The sequence below is a fragment of the Xiphophorus maculatus genome, chromosome 2 (assembly GCF_002775205.1).
Source record: "Xiphophorus maculatus strain JP 163 A chromosome 2, X_maculatus-5.0-male, whole genome shotgun sequence".
In the NCBI taxonomy this organism is placed as follows: Eukaryota; Metazoa; Chordata; class Actinopteri; order Cyprinodontiformes; family Poeciliidae; genus Xiphophorus; species Xiphophorus maculatus.
The window spans coordinates 9,731,911-9,755,108 of NC_036444.1; the positions used below are offsets into that span (position 1 = coordinate 9,731,911).

Genomic DNA, 23,198 nt, shown 5'->3' on the forward strand with positions numbered 1-23,198 from the left:
CCAAAAGAGATATCATTTGTTTTAAACTTTTACTTAAACACATCATTTACATTCTTAAGTCTCATCATTGCTACATGAGACAATATGAATAAACCATATTGTAATAGAGTACCTGGATCAAACAAACAGATATGAGAGAAAAACAAATCTATCTGAAAACCAATTAATACATCAAAGGTTAAATACATGTATTTCCCAAAATAAAGCTCATATAAGTTAAAGCCAGTTCTGTAAGAACTTGCACACAAAACCATGCTGCTGAATCAGGAGAAGGTGGTGTCCATTTTTTATGCCGTTAAAATTTTAAATAGAGTATTAGGCATCCTCAGTAAGCAGGAACAAAATAGAAATCTCCCTCTGTCATTCAAGTACATAATAGATTCAAAAATATAAATAATGCAAACCACAATAAGGAAACTCTCCTGTCTATATTTAACTCATGTTTTCAAAATTTGACTTGGGTGAAAATAAACATAAACCTCAGGTCCCACCAAAAAGGAGAAGTATTATGTGTAATTCTCTGAAGAGTTAAATAAAATGGGCCAAGTGGGTTTTGGGGAAAAATGAACTTTAGCATACATTTACTTGTATTTAGTGTATAAAGATAAGTATGATCACAGGTTTTGCATCCACTCACCAATGATACATATTCAGAAAAATTGAGAAAAGTGTTTCACTTTTTACGCTATGGTACCCCCGCTGATGAGCAGCTCATAGGCAGGATCTTTGCTTCTGCGGCACAGTACGACACAGGCGCACAGCATCCCCAACATCTGGAAAGATAAACAAACATTCCCACACTTTTATCATCTGATATCCCATACTATTCCATGTTCATTTTTTCCTATCAGTTCTTTACATTTACTACATTAAATACTAAGTCCCACTATGATTTTCTTCATGTTGTTTCTAAATAAAAATTTTAATGAAAAAACAAATTGGGAAACTACAAAAATGGAGAGAGAGAAGGGATGGACAAAAGGAACAAAATTAGGACAAGAAAGTAGAAGAGAAGGAAGGAGACACCAAAGTAAGGAGGGTAGAAGAGAAGGACAAAGGCTGGTCGAGCACAAGGAAGGACATAAGGGCATATGGAAGAAAGGAAAGAAAAAAGGACATGAAGAAGAAAAATCTTTAATCATGTGGCATTTCTGGAGAATGACTTCAAATTCTTTTGAACCTCTAAATTCCTCAATAGATTCAAATGCTGCTAATCGTCTTTCTCAAGGCCACAGACAGTTCTTTGGATTTTGTCAGTCATTTCAAATAAGGGCATCTTAATTTATTCTTTTCCAACTATTTCAATTTTTAGATATACATTTTACAAAAACATTTAAAAGGTCTTTACTTTGGTTTGTGTTTGGTTCTATTAAATTGAATGTCCACATTTCTTTACAAAATAAACAGGCTTTTATTACAATGCCTCTCAGAAACCGGTAACCTTATTTAGATGAAAACACTGAATCTTAATTAAAACCATAATTACATAAATCTATTACAGATTTATGGCAGATTTTACATCATTTGGCTGACGCATTAAAAATGCAATGAAACAAACGGTACCAAAATATGAGCGAATTACCTGGATGGCAGCAAACGTCAGCGCAGTCCAGATGACATACATCATAATCTCCTGTAACTTCTTCACAACCAGCGCTTCACAACCCTACAAACCCACACAAATGATGTTCAAACATTCAAAACTACAAGTCCTTATTAAAAAAAAATTAAGCCTTTTTACTTCTTGGTAGAGGTCTTCAGGATGAGTAAGAGACCCTGTGCAGCCTGCAATTTTGCAGCAACTGATGGGAACGCTGTTGTTTTTCGATTCTTCATACCAGTGTGTGTGCTTCCAGTCTGAGAAATTGTGGATGCCACAGCACTGAAGCTGAAAATGAAAACAACAAAGTCAATAATGATGGTTATTGCATCTGTTGGAAACAGATGCACGGCTGGAACAACACAAGGCCATCGTGGATGGCTTACAAATAAAAGGTTTTTTTCTTTTATTTACCTGTCTCTGAACGTAGTCAATGGCCCGGCTTTGGGCGTTGCTGTTCGTGCCATTGTACTCATCATAAACTTTCATGATAGAAGTGTTGACTTCATTTTCAACCTGGAAACAGTAAAGAAGGGTAAACATTACTGCTCTATTAGATACAAAGACAATATTTAGCAGCCTCACAGCAAACATGGGCTGATTGGAGAAGGCGGATGATTGCTTAAGGCTAAGTACACACACACACACACACACTTTCCCGCCTTTGTTCCCATGAAAATGCTAAGACACAATTGAGTCAAGCGTTAGGCAGACCGGTCCATATTATGATGTCAAACCACACAGATGAAAGTGCACAATCCACTACCTCTGGTTTTTCTAGTCAACTCAGTCAACACCCTTTCCTGTGGTTCTCAATTTTATGGGTCAGCAATTTTGTTAGCAGGAGGACTTTAGCTAAACTGCCAATAATAATCTGAAGTTGAATTTAAGAGTTATCAGAAAAGATCGTCCGTGTCACAAATTAGACAATTACAATTCTCTTTCTCACCTTCGCTCTGTAAATGTATCCGAGAACCACCACAGCCACTTCCGTCATGAAAACCAGCAGGAGAATGACGACAAACTGTGGATTGGATTTCAAGATTATAGATACATGGATAGCAGATACCGTTGTTCAAGTTACTTTTTCCAAATGTATTATTCACTACTTGTGGCTCTACGTTTAACTAAACAGAATAAATTAGAAAAGAATTTTACGTGAAATAAAACACGCAATATTACAGTGGAACTGGTTTACTCACCGTGGTAAGTCCACAATGGCTCTCTCTCACTGTGGCGCAGCATCCGATGAGTCCAATAAGGAAAAGCAGCGCACCTACTGCTATGATGATGACTGCAGGGATCAGAGTGTAAACGTCCTCGAAGAAGTGATCATAGTCATCATAAGTGATGAAAACATAGGCGCCAACATAACAAAGGATGCCAGCAGCGGCCTGTGAGTAACCAGAAAATGTTACATTACATTTACTGCTGTCAAAGCAAAAATAACCACAATGTAAAATACTTCAAAAATGTTTCACCTGTTTTTTTTAAGGATTAATGTAATTTCTGTATACTATCTCTTTATTAATAAAAAAGTACAACATAGTTGAGTTATACATCTTTATTCATGAATCTTCAGTAAATATTACTTAAATAGTCGGATTTTTCTAGTTTTTGTTACTTACTACCTATATAAATGCCTTGACCACGGCCTGATGACTTGGCTTCATCAGGCCGTGATCCGCAGCTCTCACTGGAGCGGTTCGCAGCCGAGTGTGAAGCGGCCGGGATGAGGATCAGTGCCTCCAAATTCAAGGCCATGGTCTTGAACCAGAAAAGGGTAGAGTGCCTTCTCCAGGGTGGAGGAGTGGAGGAGTTCAACTATCTCAGGATCTTGTTCACAAATGAGGGAAGAAGGGAGCGGGAGGTCGACAGGCGGATTGGCGCAGCGTCTGCTGTCAAGTGGGCGCTGTACCGGTCCGTCGTGGTGAAGAGAGAGCTGAGCCAAAAAGCGAAGCTCTCGATTTACCGGTCGATCTACGTTCCCACCCTCATCTATGGTCATGAGCTTTGGGTCATGACCGAAAGAACAAGATCGCAGATACAAGTGACCGAAATGGGTTTTCTCCGTAGGGTGTCTGGGCTCTCTCGGAGATAGGGTGAGAAGCTCAGTCATCCGGGAGGGACTCAGAGTAGAGCCGCTGCTCCTTCATGTTGAGAGGAGCTAGTTGAGGTGGCTCGGGCATCTGGCCAGGATGCCTCCTGGACGCCTCCCTGGTGAGGTGTTCCGGGCACGTCCCACCGGGAGGAGGCCCCGGGGAAGACCCAGGACACGCTGGTGGGACTATGTCTCTCGGCTGGCCTGGGAACGCCTCGGGATTCCCCCGGAGGAGCTGGAACAAGTGGCTGGGGAGAGGGAAGTCTGGGCCTCCCTTCTGAAGCTGCTACCCCCGCGACCCGACCCCGGATAAGCAGAAGAAGATGGATGGATGGATGGATGGATGGATGGATGGATGGATGGATGGATGGATGGATGGATGGATGGCTGCCTTGACCAGAAGCACTAAAGTGAACCCAAAACACTACAGTTTCATCACTATGCTTCAAAGCTAATGTCATGTTCTGAAACAATACATTTTCTTGCCTCCTCTGCATATTAAATTTGTACAATCTCCTTTTGATTGTTGTTGCTATAGATCAGTACTTAAAACATTTTTTTCTAGATTATCCTATTTGGAAGTTTTCTCTGGCTGGAAATGCTGGAAAAACCAGTTCAGAGGAAACTTGTTGTTGCTTAAAAGCTGCTTTTCTCGAGGGTGGATACTTTTACCAGCATAATGCTTAAATTTGTTTATATAAAACCTTAAATTGGTCTCATAACAAAAGGAAAAGAAATCGTCAACCACCCATTTTTTGAAAAACAAAGCCCTTAAAAATATTGGCTCCAAAAAACGCAGCAAGAGTTGCTCCTTATGTTACCAAACAACTGAAAGTGACATTCCAATATTTTAAGTGATTAATAAGAAATTAGAACCATAAGAATACAAATAATTGCAGAAAACAGAAACCGAGATCTACCAATAGATCAGAGATTGTAATTTTCACTTGATTAATAATTACAAAAAAAATTATATTGGATTGTTGGTTTTGCTATCAGAACAATTTTAGTTTTTCCGTGTTTAACTAAGGCTATCAATATGTGCTGATGGGGTTGTCTTAAAATATAACTTAAGTAAACTATTCTACACTATATAGCAGTGAAGTTGCAATATTGTGTTTTTGCCAGCAATTGTAGCCAAAGTTACTACCTTTTTTTTTGTTTACTTACTTTTATTTGGACTTGTTTGTTAGCCTCATACATTCCTCAAAAGCACATTAGTACTTTTGAGGTTATGTAGTCAAATTATTGTTTTTATCCCTATATTTGCTTTATTTTAATTTATATGCACATGATAAAAAAAAAGTGAAATTACCTGACTTTATTTAAACAACTCAACATGCATCTACCATTAAAATAATGTTTTATTCACTGATTTGAGCTAACACAACTCTCCTGCCTGGTGAGTTTGCTATTTTTAAGACCACTAGCAAACAATTTTGCTGCATCATTCTCTGGTCTGTTTTTATCTACACAGGATCCCCCACCCCTAGGAAGAGTGAAAGTCATACAACTGCAAACAAAGGCTCCTTAACGCTAAAACTCAGCTAGCAAATACAAAAACATTTAGCGGAAATTATACAGTATCATACCCTGAATTTTTTAAGTGGATTATTTTCTGCTGCAATTGTTTCTGTGAATCTTTTGTGAAACACAAATATCAGACATGTTGAAGCTGGTTGGGCAGCTGACTGCAGACAAGCACAGCTAAGGTGGTGGTGGGGGGGGTGCACTTGTGTGACGCACGTATAATAATAACAATCAAAAAACCTGCAAACCTACCCAAAATATCAGGTTTAGGAAGACCAGGACCGTCTTCGAGGACGTAATTCCACACTGTCCCATCATTAATGCGGAGATTTAAAGCTGCTCCTGAGAGAAAACAACGAAGGTTTTTACTCAAACATGTCCCTGCTGCTGCTGCTGCTACTGCTGCTGCTGCTACTGTTGCTGCCCAGACATATCCTAACTGCGCATACACGGACGGACACACAGGCAGGCGACACAGCGCCACCAACATCCGGAATACAAGCAACGAGCGCTGAATAAACAATTTACCAAACCAACCCATATGACCTCAGGTGACTAAATTCTTATATTCAAGATAGGTTATGTGCAACAACAAAATAAAAACATTTTTATCGCAAATTTGTGTAAAACAAAACAGACGCGTGAACTTTAAAAGGAGGTACTTTGCCGACACCTAGTGGCCAAAATGAACACTGTTTTTTTTCCTGCCATTTTTTGTACCAGTGTGAGTTACTGGATAGACTGCAGTGTTTAACAAATTTACGAAACTTTTTTTACTTTAACCTTGTTACTTACACAGTCTTCAGAGCAGTTTATTGAGATCATATGTCAAAGAGAAACAATAAATAACACATAATTTGTGGAAAAATAATGTATAAATCATATTTAAAAAAGTGTGGCATGCTCACCTAAAGCCACATCATTTGTAGAGGCCACATTTTTGTTGCTTAATGGTACTACAAATACATTCCGTGTTAGAGAACAATCATGATTAATCCGAGCAATCCAAAAAATCTGGTGAAGGCTGGAAAAGTCTTGAAACTGAGGAGTAAGATTACCTTAAGCACTACAACTCTAGATCAAAACATACTCATGCATTAGAACCTGAGGCCCAAAGACCAGAGATCAATCCAGTGGAGAATCTGTGGAAAGACTTGAAAATCACTGTCTACAAGTGGTCTCAATCTGATCCAAATGATACGGAGCTATTTTTCAAAGATGAATGGGTAAACATTTGAGTCTAGCAAAGCTGTTAGACACACCTGTGCATTTACAGCAAAAAGTGGTTCGACATTTTGATTGAGGGAGGTTAACCACAAATGCATGTCACATTTTTCAGTTTTTTTTTAAAGCATGTCTTATTTTTGTTTCTTTTCACAACTACTTTGTGTCAGTCTATAATATAATTCACAAATAAGTTACACAGATTAATGTTTTTGTAACCTAATGAAGAAATGTGGAAAATATATCAATGACCAGCATAGTGTTAAGCAATCTGTCTATTCTGATCATTTTTATTATAATTGTTGAAGTTGGTACGCAGTATTCAAGGTAGTAGAAAAAAAAATGATATCTTGCATTTAAATGATCTTAAATTTCTTTTGACAAATTTGAGACTCATGATTAATTTAGACCACACATACTGGTGAGAAATGCTTTTATTGGAGTTTGTTACATAAGCATACTTACTGGATATTGAAACACACTCAAGAAAAGACCTGATGCATATTCAATAAAGCAGCTCATTAACTTCATGCATTTGTTTATGTGTTTTTATAAGAAAAATGTCATGCACAGCCATACTATAGCACAAGCCTATAATACAACTAGCTGTCAAATGCATGCTATTTCATAGCATTACAGAAGCTGAAGTCGGCATGTGTGCCAAATATTCTGTCCCAGTGACTGAAGTGAGGTGCAAAATTAGTATTGGGTTTCTGATGGTGCACATCATGCTTGCTGGGTCCTCCGTACATGCCAAACGGTATCAGACGAGATGTGGACCAGGGGAAATCATAGCCACAGTGATCCTCCACCGAAACATACACGTGCATTATCATGAAAGCCCATGTGGTGAGTAGATGAGATTTCAGGATGACAGGATTTAGAGTGGTCCAAAACCCAACTGTGACCAGCTCCCAGCCACCCAGACACTGGGTGGCAAGAGCAAAGGGAGCGGAGTACTTGTGGTGAATAGCATGAAAGGTGACATACAGCCAGTGGATCCTATGATGGAGCAGGTGCCAAATAAAGTACTGGAAGTCAAAGAGAAGGAGGTTGCCTATCACCCCAGCAATCAGCTCTAGCAGTTTGGGAGCCTGGTCCGGGAGGTCCACCGGTGGTCTCCATAACCATTGAGCCACTGAAGCAGGGAGCACGAGAAACACATGGTTGTACAAGGTGACACCGGTGCAGTGCAGCAATGTAGAAGCTGTCGGCCGGTGGCTAGGTTGTATCTTGAACTGTTGCACCCATGGCCATCTATCCCCCATGATGTCACAAACAAGATAAGGAGTGCAGAAGATGAAATACGAAGAGACGGTTAGCACAATGGGGAAAAGTGGAGATCTCACATAGTCCCGGTAGTTTAGCCTCAGGGTGTCCCATAGAGGTTCCAGGAGAGAATTTTGTCCCAAGTAATCTGTCCAGATAGCCATGGTGTTATCTGCAAAAGCCATCATTAGGAACAAATCGGAGGCAGTTTTTTTGATGACTGAAGATGCTGCAGTCAGACACAGCAGCTTTGCTGAACACTCCAGCCCACGAGTGTCTGCCTATGCTCCGCTCTCAGCGTGGGTGGCATCGAGTATCAAACAGATCTGACAAATTATTCATGCACCCTGGTTAACTGGTAACTCAAAGCGCACTGTTCACAAGATATAGTACTCATTTTGGAGAATTGTTTCAAATTGAAAAAAAACAAAAAACTAAATTCTTAATATCTCTTTTAGTGGTGTATCACTATTTAAGAACCAAGGCGCAAAGGAGAGGTACCTTTTAAAGGATATGCTGGATTTTTTTCTAACAATAAAGAAAATACCTTCATACTGTGCTTCTGGAAAATGCAAAGTCTAAAGATTCAATTTCAAACAGGCTCTTGTGCAAGCAAAACAATCAACATCTTTTAGAGTTATTTTGTTATAAACCAGCACAAAGTTGTACAAGAATTCATGGGTGTCAATGTTTTTTGTGTTTCTTTTTCTCTTTTTACAAATAACAGGTCTTTTAGTGTGATGTGCAGTTCCTAGAAGAGCTACAATCTGCATGTACATATGTACATAATGTATATTTACTTCACAGTTATCTGCTGCTTCGGTTGATTGCATAAACCCATAAAGCTTTCTATGAAAGTAATACGTGAAAGAAGCAGAAATTGAAATACAGCTATTAAAGACATAAAATAACACATTTTTCAAATAGTTTCTTAGTCAGAGAACTATTTCTGACTAAATAAAAATGGTTTTGTGATTTTAAAAAGTCAACATTTTCTGCACATTTCAGTTTTTCAGGGAGTTTGTGTCAGAGTCAAGGAGCACAGGAACTAAATGCTGACTCACTTTCTTTCGTTCTGAACTTGGGAACACAGAGTTAACAGGTTTCCAAAGCCCTGAAGTTCACACTTTACAAGCAAGCAAGAGATGTGTTTTGTGACAAGAAAACACACAAACAACAATCCCTTAAGGGTTGTTAGACCAAAAATTCTAAAATCTCTTCTTAGACATATTGAAGAAAGAATGCCAAGTGAATAAAAAAATGGGATGAGAAAAACTGAGCTGAAAACCATGATGCAAGATAATTATTGCTCAAACTCAGTCATGGGTTGAGATTTTGCACTCAAGACTTTTGAAGTGTTCTTTTTTTATTTATTATTTTTTAACTGGTCAGGAAAACTGAATTAGAGTTTAACTATATTTAGATATTTGGTTCAATTCTTCTTGCAGAATATACCATGCTACAGAAAACTGATTTAAAAACTGCCAAATAAACCTTGAACATCCCTGCTGCAGAGGGCGACAAACTGTTAATTCGTCCTGTCACGGACACTTCCGGACCAAATTCTTTCCCAACACGCCACAGCTTTGTTTTGGTTCCAGCACGGATCCATTTTTACATTACAAGGTGGGAGTCATATTGGATCAGCGGGACGGATGGGATACAGTTATTGGTTCTCATGTTATTCACGGACACTTTGAGGCGATCTGTCGTGGTCTTATTTCTCTGCATTTATTTCTGTGCGGGTTAAATACTCAGATATGAAATATGGCGAGCCAACTTGAACGCTCTGCAGATGTGGACGCTTTGGTCAAAAGACTGGAGAAGGAGTCGCTGGCTAAGTTTGTCACTTTCTCTGTGGACCGACATTACAATGACAAAGGTATGGAAATGGCACGTGTATTCTTCCTATAAGACAAATAAATAATGTTACCAAGAATAACATTATTTCCGTTAGGTCTAAGTGTTTTTCTTTTTTTTTTTTTCTTGCCAAAATACTTGAGTTGCCATATTTAAAGAAACAAGGTCTGTTTATTTGTTTGCTTACTTTTATTAACCAATGTACATTGAGGATAAAAACACAGCTGGGTAGAAAAGTGTAGATTTCCACTTTGAAAAAGTTTTTTAAAAAGCACACTGAACAGAAAAAAATATTATGCCGTGTGTGTGTGTCTGGATGGTTGATGACATCACAAAAGGCACAAGAATTAAGCCCATTAGCAGCTCATTGTAAACGGTATGATTGTGATTGCTGATCCACAGATTGGCAGCCTTTACCTGTGAACCGAGTCCACTGGCAGTGGGCCGGCGGTTCTGGGATGCCTTCGATTGAATTCACCGGAATCCCTTTCATGTTTGTGGGCTCTAAAAGGCTTGTCTGCCATCAAGGCAAAGATCTTGCTGTGGCCCAGAAGAAGAAATATTTTGAAGAAAAAGCTAGAAAGATGGTAAGTTTACACCAGCACACAAAAGCATTGATGCATTGAAGCAAGAGACATATCAGAGGAACACATCAGAAGAAACAATATCTAGAACGATGCAGATAGTGCCAATATTATTGTGGGTTTTAAAGTTATGGTTCGATACACTTCAATCCAGAAGAATATATATATATATAATTATTGTTACAACCTAATAGTCTCCCAAGAGAACAAAGCTTTACCAATGTACAAAGGTTGGTAGCTTTTGAATTAAGTTCAGAATTTCTTCACATTACACAGCTAGAAGACAACAGCTTTGGCTGCCAGAAAACCCGTCGCCCATCTACAAAAAAGGTGGGATGTCCAGCAGCCATATCAATCAGCAAGATTGCAACATTCCCTAAGTTCAAGGTTGGTGTAGTCTAACAAAAGATAAGTTCTGGTTTATTTATTTTTGGTTTTCGTTGTACGATCTGGCAGTTAAACCAGATAACCCATTGACTCTCTAGTTTACACGATTCAAAATGTGGAAAAAGTACATTTTTAGCTGAATTCTTCTTTGTCTTCCTCCTTTTGTTAATTTTCTCATGTTAGGTGGTGGACAGTGCAGAAAGGAGTAAGAAGGCAGCTTCAAAAATGCTGAGAGTGGCCCTGGAGAGAGACCCGGTCATTTGGGAAACACGCTATGCTGTCCTACATTCAAGCGAGCATGCAGGACACGCAGATGGGAAAAATGGTAAGAAAGCATTAAAAAAATAATATTCTGCACAAAAGATTAAAGTTTTATCTAGAAAAAAATAAATAAATTGTGATTCCCTTTCTTGTCCTTAAAGAAGGAGATGCGACCTCACGATCTGACATGATCTCATGCAAACGAGCGAGGAAGTCAGATCTGAGAAGGAAATGCGTCAAACTCACTAAACAACTCCTGGACAGCTTAAACTCTATTGAGGACTATCATAGCCTTGAGGAGGTTTCACAAGTTTTAAGCACCCTGCTGAAAGACTTAGCTCATCAGAACAGCAAGATGGAGGGAAAGCCTCTTCATTCTCAAGGCAAGAACTCTAGAGCTTTATCTGAAGTTCCAGCCCTTCTGTCACAGGGGGACCCCAAGGGACCTGAATCTGCACACAGTGATTGTTTAGGAGCTCAGGCAGCCAGTGACCAGGAACTCACCATTTGAACATCACAATTTAACAGTTCCAGTCTGACTGTGATTTTTAAAGCTTTTTGTTTTGCTTTTGTTTAGATTGTTTGGTGTTCCTGTTACTGGGAGTAAATGACTCCAATGTCATTTACTTGTAAATGTCTGTAGGATGCCCTCATATGAGCATCCTACAAAATTCTCACATTTTGTGAGATTGGTTTACGTTTTTGTCTTACCACAGGTGTGTTTGCAGGGTAAGATTTTGCAACTTTGTTACTTAGAAATGTGATTCTTTTGAATAACAAACATATTGGTTTGTGCAAAGTGGCTAACTTGGTCCTTTTACATTTCTGGAGAAAATCTTAGATTGTTTTATTGCCATATAGTTAAAGGAAAAGCACTGTGCATTTTGAAAATATTAGTAATTACTGATAGACTAAACTGTTCCATAGACAGGTGACTGATTTAGCACTATTATTTTTTGCCAAAGGATAAACTCTGAGCTCTTTAAAATGCCACTGCTTTAAAATGCTTAAAAAAAATAATAATAAAATTGACATTTAGTCTTTTTAAAATAATATATAATGAACAAAGCATATGATCAAACCAGCCCAGAAATGGTTCACCAGACATAAAATTAGTCTTTGCAATACTGCGGAAATTGATCTAAAGATTATCTCCCTTAAAACCTTGTGCAGCTTTATACGACTGAGTGCTTTCCCTTGAAAACAACAAGGTGACCTTGCCAGAAATAATGGTGTGCCCTATTTTTCACTTAATGACTGCTGGAGATGGACATTAGCACTTTATTTATCCCTGCTCAAAGAAAATTTGGAATTTTGCCAGTAAAATTTGTAGAAAGCTTTTTTTTGAAAATCTTGAGCAAGGTTGTACAGTTTAACTATAAATATGTTTACTTTTAAAGATTTATTTTAAGAATATAAGCTTTAATTCTTGCATTTACTGTTTTTAAAAGGCAAGTTGTTCTTATTACAGAAACTTTATTTCAAAATCTATTTTATTCATCTGGATAGTGTCAATAAATTAGTTTTTATTTCATTATGTTTTTTTCTTTATTCATTTAAACTTGATGCATTGATGAAATGATCCTTTAACAGAGCAGGTCAGAACCCACTTATACCTGTTTTCAGTCAGCTCAGCAGAGGTTTAAGATCCTAAGTAATAGCCCCAGTTGGATTTCCAGCCAAACTTGCATAATATTGTTTAAAAAGCTGCTCAGTGTCTCAAAAACTTAAAGGATTAGTGTTAGTGCCTGTTCAGACTGTGATTATGTTTTCTGAAGCTTATCAGAACAAGAAGGGCTGTGATTTATCTTCTTATTTTTTGCAGTTCAAAGCCCTACTCATAATCCCAGGCTAGGAGAAAAAAAAGGTGTGAATCACCACTGCTTTGTTTAGCAATTTATGTTTTAATATATTAGATTTTATTAGCTTTTGTCATGTTTAGTACAGAGAATTCAACACAGGGTTAATTTCCATGTGTGGTGTGAAAATCAACCATTTGCTCTGTAAGAAGAACATAAAGCCAGACTGAGATTTGCCACAAAGTATGTGGAGGAAGACCAGGACTTCTGGAATAATGATCCTTGGACAGATGAGTTGAAGTGTCAATTATTTGGAGACGAAAGCAGATAACATGTCTGACATTAAACAAATAGAGAATTTCAGAGGGATTCAAATTACACCTACTGTGAAGCATGGAGAATGAAGTGCTGTTTGGGGATGTTGCTACAGCAGCAGACCTAACAAGCTATATATCATATTTAGCAGGAATTTTACTCTGAGGGTAATAACAAAGGGCAATAGAGAAAAAAAGCTTAAGAATCTGTCTGTTAGGCTTTATTAATAAACAGGGGGTATCTTCATATTGATTATGTACAGCCCCTGTATATTCTTATTCCACTATGTGGCACCAAAGTATTATACAGACCTATCATTCATCTGAGTAAAACTATCACTATTATAGAATGCTCAGAGAGAATGTGAATTGTATTTTGGAAAATGTTAAATGAAACAAACTAACTTGATATAAATTATATATGCTGAAAATTTGTTTTTAAATAAAGCATTTTTACTTTTTTGGCAGACCATAACACTCTGCAACAGAGCCAGCAACTTGTCTTCAGACCATGTGACCTGACCTGCAGACAAACAAAAATGAGTTTAGCTGCAAGCGCTGCCACTGCAAGCTCAGCACTTATGGGATTCCAAGAACTGAGGGTATTCCAACTCATGCTTCAAACAAAATAGGTCAGAGCCCAGTTCTCCATGTTTCCAGGTGAATCAGCAAAGACCTTTAACAAAGCTGCCCCAGTTGGCTTTCAATCTAGTCTAGCACAACATTAAAAAAAGGAAACAAGAAAAAACACCCATCTGGTCACTATAGACATTGAGCAAAATTATTCATTCCCCTAGAACCTTTTCACATTTTTTACATGACAGTCATGAGCTTCAATTTGTTTTAGTGGTTTTTCACTCACTAAACCAGAAGTTTTTTTTGTACATATTAATCAAAAAAAATGTAATGTATTATTTTAGATTTAACCTTATTACTTCATTATCCATTCATCCATTAAAATGAGGAGTATTCCACATCTGAAGATCAAGTGAGCCACCTAATCCGACACCCCAGAAGAGTCAAAAGATCAGTCAAAAGACCAATGGGATTTCTGGAGATGCATCAGAGATCCACAGCTCTATTCGGTGTCCACGTCATGGACACATTTACACATACATGGTCAAGTATCAGGTATCGGCCAAAATATAATAATTAAAACAAATCTTTTAAGGGAGTGATGAAGTGTAGGATTAGGTAGTGAGACGCTGCTTTGCCCTATTTTGCTCAACAAACTAAAATTTAAATTACTAATCTGGTAATGATATAAACTGAAAAAGCAGCTATTAAATGCTGCTAATATTAAATCCACAAGTAAATGCAGCTGTTTTAATTATAGTAGGATGACATCAGACTCCTTAGTGGGTTCATCAATAAGTAAAACGTTACTTTTTCAAAGATAAAAAATAAGTTTCAGAATCCAAATGTTTATGAGGGTTCGCCATGAAAAAAACTGCAGGAGGATGAAGTTAAACTACTTCCTTTAAAAAAAAAATTAAGTGCAGAAAAAGAAGTTTACGTGAGACAGCAACACATGTGGATTGAGAATCTGACAGTTTAGAAAATGTCATGTGCTCATCTTCCAGGACACTAGGTGGCGATAGAGTCTCAGGTTACAACACAAGTAAAGACGATTCTTCTTGGCACCCACAGTAGAAGATAATCATTTACACTTGATGAAAGGTGTTTAATGTGTTGAACTGCAGGTGAAAAGTCACGGAAGCGGCAAGAACCAAAGAAAGTACTTCTACAAGGGGAGTGCCAGCCAATCGCTAAAGAAGAAGAAAGGGCGTATTTACGTAGAGTTAACTGTGTCGTCAGCTGACAGTTGCTAAAGTCCACCTTTATCCTGAAGCTCTAAAATACTGCTGAGCTTATCTTACTCCCGAAAAAGTATTTCATTGAATCTAAGTGGATTTGAGGTAAGGCTACATTTCCACAAAAACTACATTTTCGTGAATTAACTCACTGAAACAACACTTGTCCAACAACCGTGAGTGAACGAAGTTATTTTAGTTTATGCTAATGCTAAAATTAGGTGATCTGGCAATCATTTTATCTTCTAGATTAAAAATAACAAAGAAACATATATTTAATTGCTCCATATCGTAACCATGTGAAATAAAACGGTTGTACACTAAATATATAGTTTACAATATATATAGTGTATACTAAATATTTAGGTTGTACACTAAATATAGAGGGGAAAAAAGAAATGAACTGTTTTGATATTTTACTTATTTGATTTTCTTCGGTTTTAACCTGTTATTCGTTTGCATATTTCTATTTTTAAAAAGCATGTTTTTAGTCTGTCTAAGAATTTCCATCATTGTTCAAGTGGAAAAAATATTTGATATAAATACATTTTTAATTTAATAAAAGGAGTGTTGACACAATGTTTTCTCTGAGAGCATTGCTTTGGGTTAAAATGGCTAATTCTTGCTGTTGCTTCACTAGAGAAACTACTACGTGACAATTATCTGTGAAATAGAAATTGTGTACTTTCCCTCAGGTTTCAACAATGGAGAATGAGGGAGAAGTGAAAGTTGATGAGGAAAAAGCTGAGTCATTTCCACAAACACAGCAGCTGTGCCGCTACTTCTCCCAAGGACGACACTGCCATTTTGGCAAGAGGTGTAGATTTCTGCATGTAAGAGAAGATGGAAAAGATCATGAGTCACCCAGCCAGCTTGATTTTAATCCCTCAAACTCTCAGGGCTGTGGTCAACTTAAGGGAGACAGTTCGCCACTTACCCACAACCCAAAGTTTGCCCCAGGTTCTGCCCGCCGCCCTTGTCGCTACTTTCTCTCTGGACATTGCACCATGGAGGACAGATGTCGCTTCTGGCACCCGCCACAGTTACCTCCATTGGACGATCCGTCTGCTGCTGCTATTCAGAGTGAATCCACACCCGGCCATCCTCCGGTGCCCCATCCCGGTGGCCTGCAGGAGGTGAAGCTGTGCGAAATGACTGAGGACATGGCCAAGCAGCTGCGAGACACAGAGATCAAGCAGCTGAAGAAGCGTTTCCCCAAAGATCAACTGATTATTCAGGAGAGAAGTGACGGCAAACTGACATACTACAGGGCGTCTGTAGAGGCCACTGATCCAGACTGGGTAACATTCTTGTTGTTCATTAAAAACATGATTTTTATAGTTTAGTTATATAGTTATTTTTATAGTTTATCCAGGTACATTTTATTATTGTGAATGAACAAACATGGGTCGTGGTACTGGATCTAAATCCAGCCTGTAGAAACAAGTGATTTGATCATTTATTTTTGTGTTATTACAGCCTTTTGATCTCAAAGAAGTTGACATCATGGTTAGCTTCCCAGACAACTACCCCCTTGAGGTAAAGAACCCAGTTTTACCTCTAAGAAAACTTAACACAATATCATGTTAACGGCTTGACATGCAATAAACACCTCTTGATCTTTATGTTTCACAGATTTTTACATTAGAGATCCCATTGGACCAGAACTTACCTTCAGTCATGGCAAAGTAGATGATATATATATTTTTTAACACATACAGTTAAGTGTTGCCTGTAATATTACATGCATTTCTGTACATGTTTGGCTGTACAGGCATGTGCAGCAAGTGTCTTTGGAGTGGCTTCAGGCTAAGCATGCTACCAATCAGCTACTGGGAAAGGTGGAGCTGCTGTTTCGTCCGTTTCTTCGCTGGCTGGATCGGAGCTTGGAGAGACTGTTCACCGAAGGAGCCAGACAGGTGAGGCAAGGGAAAATTCAGTAAAAATTAATCAAAATAATTATTTGTGAGGTCTGGATACGTGTGAAAAAGGGCAATTAAACATGGAAAGAAGAAAAATTCTTCAATTTGTTTTACTTCTTTTTTTTAACTGATCTAATAGTTTGTGGTTTTTACAAGTGTTTTTATTTCAAGCCTGACCTCTACAGAGATAGATGAAAATTGGTCATTATAAATGTGGGAATCGTACAATTGTTTTTAAAAATACTAGAAATTAGTCCTCATATCCCATTAATTGAACCTTGGATTATTTAGATAAAAGAATATTTAGGATTGAATATGCACAGTCTAACTGTGCATATGTGACTTGCAAAAGAGATTGGAAAATATTTTCAGTCTCTAAATTTGCAGAACTGTCAGACATCCACTTATTGCCTGCAACATTTTTATAGATTAAAAAAATGATGAAAAGGTTGTATTTGGAGGAAATCTGACTGCCATGATAGAGGGTCAGCTCTCCTTTCCTTCCTTGTAATTCTCCTTGAAGCGTTTACTACAGCACTCGATGAAGATACAATTCATCAACCCTTGTTGTTTTGCCTTTGTTCTAGCTTAAGAAAGACGTTGATTTAGAAAAAGCCGGCCTGCAGTTTATAACATACCAGGAACTCCAGATTTCTGTGACTGAAACCTCTGACCCTGCTTCTGGTGTCGCCGCTGATGAGGGCGTCCGTACCTCGACTGAAAAGACAGAAGATGTGGAATCCGAGGAAGAAGAGCACCAGAATCCTATACAGAGTGATGAAGGTCAGCTGCAGGAGGAAGATGCGAGCCATCTGGTGGAGAACATCAAAATCAGCGATCCCCGCAGGGGCACCGAAGTCAAGCTGCAGGGCCTCAGTCTGGGGGAAAACACTGCCACCATTATTGCCCAACAGATTACTGTTTGTCTGCAGTGTAATAGGTAATTTATCAGAACACAAAAAAATTATTTCTTTTCTTTTGATCTGATTCTGAGAGTTAAACCTGACCCTTTGCTGCTTTTTGCTGGCTTCAGGTGTAAGGTGACTGCAGATCTGACTCTTACTGGAAGGACAGCCTGCTCAGCTCAGTGTGAAAAGTGTAATGCGGATATAAATGCCGCATTCAGGCCCTGCATGATCCACCATTACAGTGACGTCCTGGGATACCTGGACCTTCAAAACGCCACCGCCTCTGACCTTGTACTTCAGGACTGCGACCTAACTGTAGGATGCCTCAGCTGCTCTCAGGAGATCCCGGTGGAGGTGATGAACATAAGAAAAGGCCATCAAAGAAGGGCGGAGTACATATAATGTACTTGACTTGTTTTCTCTTTTTTTTTATTAGAATGTTTTCTATGGACAAACAAAGGAGTTCAACTGTGAGAACTGCCACAGCAAACTCAGCATCCTGGCTGAGAGCACAAGGTTCCAGTACATTCAGCCTCGTTCCTCCAGCAAAACAGGTCAGAGCCCACTTTGCTTTTACATGGATCAGCAAAAGGTTTATAATCTTACAACAAGAAGGCTGCCCCAGTTGGATTTCCAACCAAACTTACATAATATTGTTCAAAAAGCTGCTCAGCGTGTGGAAAAACCTGAAGTATTAGCATTAGTACATTTTCAGACCATTAACTTCCGTTGCACCTAATTATTCTTCCCTGCAGGTCCGAGTGCTGACGGCTACAAATCAATAAGAGATCCGGCAGTCCAGAAGGGGAAGCCGCTGCCGGATAAAGGAACGTGTAAACATTTCAAGCAGAGCCATCGCTGGCTCAGGTATCGTCCCTATAGTGACCCTTATTTAATGTTGCTATAAATGTCGCAGCCCTGGGAAACAATCTCCCCTCATATTGCAAGGTTTCCCTGCTGTGGTCGGGCTTATGCCTGTAATGTGTGTCATGACGAGAATCAGGACCATCCCATGGAACTCGCCACCAGGATGATCTGTGGATTTTGTGCCAAAGAGCAGGTGGAGGATACATTTTCACTCAGTTAGCGCTTAAAACTATTTCCCTTGTTAAACTAGCAGATTTAAAGATGAAACAATAATCATAGCTTTTTGTTTTGAAGATTTGCTGTCTTTTAATGTAGTTTTTTCTGTTTGACGTTGCAGCCATACGGTAACGGTAAGCCTTGCATCAGCTGTGGGAGCATGATGACAAGAGGCACGCACACCAGCCACTGGGAGGGAGGGCTGGGATGTAGAAATAAAGTCAAAATGAGCAGGTACAATTCCACATGCCATAAGCTGACATCTTTGGTAAAGTTCAGTACCAGGATGGATGATGGCGCCTAAAAGATTTGCTCTCTTCTCTCTGTAGAAATGATCGACAAAAATACACCAGCACCAACAAAACGGTTTCAAAGAAGGCGGCCAGCGAGAAGAAGTAAAGAAGAGCTTTTTGCTATTGTTATGAATGAATGGCATAATTCATAAACCATAACAATTTTAACTATTTTGATCTCTTCTCAAAATAAATCACGTTCTATTGATTATTCCGTGTGTGTTTTTTTTAAATGTATTTTAAAACTTCATCCAGAGAAACATTCTACATCTGTGATGGAATCACAACTGTAAGGCCAAGCTTACCATCCGGGTCCACTGATAAGAGAGTCTTTAATCTATAACTAGTGAGATTACAACCCACTTGTTTAAAAAAGAAATTGAAATCTTGGCAGATTTTAACAGCAAGATTCACCCCTTTAAACCATCTTTGGAAACAAAGTTGCCTCGAGCCATGATTATGGACTTTTATGAAAAAGATTTTGCTGACTTGGTAGGAAATACAATGTACAGATTTATTTTTTTTTGTATTTTACATTGTGTTAAGCAGCTTAAGTTATTTAATAGATGGAAACAAATACAATCCGACTTACTGAAGTAGAAACTGAGGTGATGTACGTATATTGGTAAAATATTTTAAAGTTAGGGTTGTGAATTCAACCTCCCTACTTTTGTTGCTTTAGACAGTTTATATTTCTAGTTTGCATTTTGTTGGAGGGGGTGGGGGTTTGGGTGGGTGCATAATATCTAAAAGAATATACTCAAAGCAGATGAATTATGAAAATAAGCAGCATTTGTGTGCACAGGGTTGGTCATATCTAGAGTTGGGTAGAGTAGCCAAAAATCATACTCCAGTAAGAGTCACACTACTTCAGCATATTTTACTCAAAGTAATAAAAGTATTTCAGAAAAAGGTTAAGTACTGAGTAACTGATCATAACAATTAAATAATAATAATAAATAATTACAAAATAAATTCTCGGCAAAAGAATGCTCTTTTGTCTGTATAAAACTTATCTCACTAATACATAACAGCAGGTCCCGTACCTGCATGTTAAAACAGTGTAAAGTGCTTCCAGTTTATTGTGTGGTGTTCACATGACCTCCAAATGGCACAAGCTCAGCAGAATATAGTAGAACAAAGCTTGTGTACAAACAAGATGTCCCACTTTGACCTAAACTGCAATTTTGGTAGAAATGTGTTCTTCATTCAGTGAAGTTACTCAGTGAGTAAAGTACCCAGTAAAGTACGAGAAGGCATACTTCATAATAATATAGAAGTGAAAGATATGGTATAATGAAATTACACCTGAAATATTTTTTTTTCCCAAAAAAATTACTAAAGTAAATATACGTAGTTTCTACCCACCTCTGATCATATCATCTGTTGAATCCTGTTTGAAATGAATCCATCTTTCTTCTGATGATGAGCCTTTCCAGGTTCTTTGTTTAGAAGTCCCTAATAATAAGTAGATAAATATTCTGATTTGCTACTTACAGTGCATCCCAAAAGTATTTGCACCCCTAGAATGTGTTCACATTTTGTACACTTCTACAAAATGAGTTAGTTCAGCAAAAAGCAGGATATATTTATAAAGTGGAAAAAAATATGCAAGGTTTTATGAACACAAGTCTAAGAAATATACTGCCCCTTCTGTATTAGCCATTATTAACATTTTATGCAGTTAATTGCCTCGAAGAGTCATTTAATTAGTAAGTACCTGCTTCTTCAGCAACATCATTAAGGTCAAGAAACACACCAGACAGACATGGGTTCATAGTTTGCAGCAATATCCCAAGGAGAGCATTATTCAGAGAAGAGGTCAAGCGGGCCATGACTAATTAATTTATTTGCTGCTCCAGATTTTGTTTGCTAGACAATGACATGAAGATAACAAGGAATTTTGAACGTCTGTCTGCTACCTGATCGTTTAAAACTGGGTTATGTAGCAAACAGTTACTCAGACCGCCCAAGTCACTCTGCCAAACAATGATTAGTAAGGGATACTGTAATGTTGTAAACTGACCAAGTCAAAGAGGTGACCCTAATCTCAGAGAAACTGTGAAAGCAAACAACACATTTCAGAAAACCCACCAACATGAACAATGAGTTCATGCTGTTCTGTTGGAAGGAATGTGCTACATTCCTCCAAACTAATATGGAGGAATTATCAGTACAGTGTGCTGTCCTGTTTTCAGATCATTGCATTAAAATGCATAAATGTGTCAATTTCAAAATGAATCATCGACATCAATCAGCATTTTTATAAATATCTGTTAAAGACAGATATAAAAATGTGTAAACAGAGATTTTGATGGGATTAAAACAAACACTCTTGATCTGTCTTCTATTTATGCTGGATTAAACCTAATCTGAAGCTCTTTGTTTCTTGTGTCTAATGAACGTGCTTGGTAAGCTCACGTAGGTATGTTTTGGCACACGTTGAGCTCTTGTGAGGAGAAAAGCAGGCATTTCTTTCTCTTTTTTTTTGACTGAGAGCAAAGTCCTGTTTGTTGATCTCCACTATATAAAGCCAGATCTTATCTCGATCAACAGCAGCAGCAGCAGCAGCAGCCTCAAGCAGAAAGATGCTGAACATCAGCGAGCTCTCTCTGAGGTCCCCTCATTTCAGGGCGTCCGACCGTCTCCTGCAGCCCTTCTGGGACCATCTCCTTCTTCACCACCTGTCTCTCGTCTCGTCTCCTTTTTTGCCCGTCATCCTTGCCTTCTCCAGCTACTTTTGCTTTAGTTTGCCTTTTGCTGTGTTGGACCTCTTGGGGGAAAGGGTCCCTTTGTTCCACAAGTATAAGATCCAGCAAAACAGGAGGCCAACGCTAGGAATGATGGCCAAGAGCTTCATGACATCTCTCTATAACCACATTTTTTTTGTTTTGCCGGCTGTCATAATTGGCATGTTCATACTGCCAACACCAACCCTGCCGCGAGACGCTCCTACGTTATATCAGTTGTTCACCGAAGGACTGGCTATACTGCTCCTCTTTGACACCCAGTACTTCATCTGGCACTTTGTGCACCACAAGAACCTGCAGCTGTACCGCTGGGTGCATGCAGTTCACCACGAATACATGGCTCCATTCTCCTGGTCCACGGAGCAGCTCAGCATTCCAGAACTGATGACCGTGGGCTTCTGGAGCAACCTGGACCCGATTCTTTTGAGGTGCCATCCACTGAGCACATGGTGCATAACAGTTCTGAGCATTTGGATGTCCGTGGAGGACCACATAGGCTACGACCTGCCCTGGACCCTGAGCCACCTGGTGCCCTTCGGTCTGCTGGGGGGCGCCCCGGCCCACGACTTGCACCACCAGAAGCCGAGCAGCAACTACGCTCCCTTCTTCAGCCACTGGGACCGGATCTTCGGCACCGCCATGTCTCTGAAGAAGAAAAACGTTGATTAACACAAAACAATAATCAACACAATTCTGTAAATACTGCCTCTTTTATAAATATGTTGTCCTGTTAAATCTCTTTATTTTGCTACTGTACTTCTTGCTTTATTAGCATCTTTGAAAATGCATTAAACTTGTAAAAATATTTAAATGTGTTTCACCTTTTGTTCAATAAACATCTATTTATAAAGCAGATGCATGGGATACAATTTATTGAAACCTGATGTAGTGTTTCTACATTATATTTAATATCCAGAGGATAAACAGTTAAAATCTGTCTTGTTTATTGTTTCTGACAATTTTCTAACACAAAGACTCAAATGTTGAAGGAATTTTATTCAGGAAGATTTTGCTCATGAATCCTGTTAATAAAGAGATTTCTGACACAAATAGTTCCAAACTGAAATTGATGTGGCTCAATAAATAATTACATATAGAAAATTAAAAAGCCTTAAAAGAGAATCATCTTTCACTGCAGAAGCAAATCAATCAGAGAAAAATTTTGAGATTGAATTTTTAATTCTGAGTACAATAATTAGAAAGGGATGCAAAAATATCCTATTTCAATAAAGTAAGATTTGAAACTCTCCAGTTCAGTAGTTACAGTTAGCTCTGTCGTTCTGCTCCCCTTTTGCAAATAAAACAGAATTTTATTTTCTCCTGTAACATTTTGCAAGTTTGGATCATACAGACGGGTATTTGACCATTATTATTTTTTTTTGTACAATCTTTTTGTATCACATCAAGACTTCTCTTAAACTTTCCTCCAGCTGAGTGCAGACTGCTTTTTTGTAAGACTTAGATGGCCATGGAGAACCATTTCTGTTTTGACCATTTGT

At 38.5% G+C, this 23,198-nt stretch overlaps 5 protein-coding genes across 5 annotated transcripts; 3 read left to right on the forward strand and 2 right to left on the reverse strand.

Moving 5' to 3' along the window:
• Nucleotides 1-15: 15 nt before the first annotated feature.
• On the reverse strand, nucleotides 16-5,672 carry LOC102228800 (tetraspanin-3). Its single transcript, XM_005798223.2, has 7 exons — nucleotides 5,484-5,672; nucleotides 2,803-2,994; nucleotides 2,550-2,624; nucleotides 2,015-2,116; nucleotides 1,742-1,888; nucleotides 1,583-1,666; nucleotides 16-773 (listed from the first exon to the last, which is right to left on the reverse strand). Exons 1-7 carry the CDS (start codon nucleotides 5,547-5,549, stop codon nucleotides 681-683), a joined length of 759 nt encoding a protein of 252 aa, XP_005798280.1. The 5' UTR covers nucleotides 5,550-5,672; the 3' UTR covers nucleotides 16-680.
• Nucleotides 5,673-6,910: 1,238 nt separating this feature from the next.
• Nucleotides 6,911-7,984, reverse strand: LOC102220847 (cholesterol 25-hydroxylase-like protein 1, member 2). Its single transcript, XM_005798282.2, has one exon. It carries the CDS (start codon nucleotides 7,910-7,912, stop codon nucleotides 7,076-7,078), a length of 837 nt encoding a protein of 278 aa, XP_005798339.2. The 5' UTR covers nucleotides 7,913-7,984; the 3' UTR covers nucleotides 6,911-7,075.
• A 1,308-nt stretch (nucleotides 7,985-9,292) lies between these two features.
• On the forward strand, nucleotides 9,293-12,310 carry LOC111610757. The gene is made up of 5 exons (XM_023345541.1): nucleotides 9,293-9,606; nucleotides 9,987-10,171; nucleotides 10,445-10,555; nucleotides 10,739-10,880; nucleotides 10,978-12,310. Exons 1-5 carry the CDS (start codon nucleotides 9,492-9,494, stop codon nucleotides 11,325-11,327), a joined length of 903 nt encoding a protein of 300 aa, XP_023201309.1. The 5' UTR covers nucleotides 9,293-9,491; the 3' UTR covers nucleotides 11,328-12,310.
• A 2,229-nt stretch (nucleotides 12,311-14,539) lies between these two features.
• On the forward strand, nucleotides 14,540-19,160 carry LOC102228530. The gene is made up of 12 exons (XM_005798222.3): nucleotides 14,540-14,848; nucleotides 15,439-16,044; nucleotides 16,223-16,282; nucleotides 16,379-16,431; nucleotides 16,518-16,662; nucleotides 17,253-17,605; nucleotides 17,699-17,927; nucleotides 18,010-18,127; nucleotides 18,329-18,440; nucleotides 18,522-18,633; nucleotides 18,778-18,890; nucleotides 18,986-19,160. Exons 2-12 carry the CDS (start codon nucleotides 15,448-15,450, stop codon nucleotides 19,053-19,055), a joined length of 1,962 nt encoding a protein of 653 aa, XP_005798279.2. The 5' UTR covers nucleotides 14,540-14,848; nucleotides 15,439-15,447; the 3' UTR covers nucleotides 19,056-19,160.
• A 1,418-nt stretch (nucleotides 19,161-20,578) lies between these two features.
• On the forward strand, nucleotides 20,579-22,552 carry LOC102220316 (cholesterol 25-hydroxylase-like protein 1, member 1). Its single transcript, XM_005798280.2, has one exon. It carries the CDS (start codon nucleotides 21,538-21,540, stop codon nucleotides 22,366-22,368), a length of 831 nt encoding a protein of 276 aa, XP_005798337.1. The 5' UTR covers nucleotides 20,579-21,537; the 3' UTR covers nucleotides 22,369-22,552.
• Nucleotides 22,553-23,198: the final 646 nt, after the last annotated feature.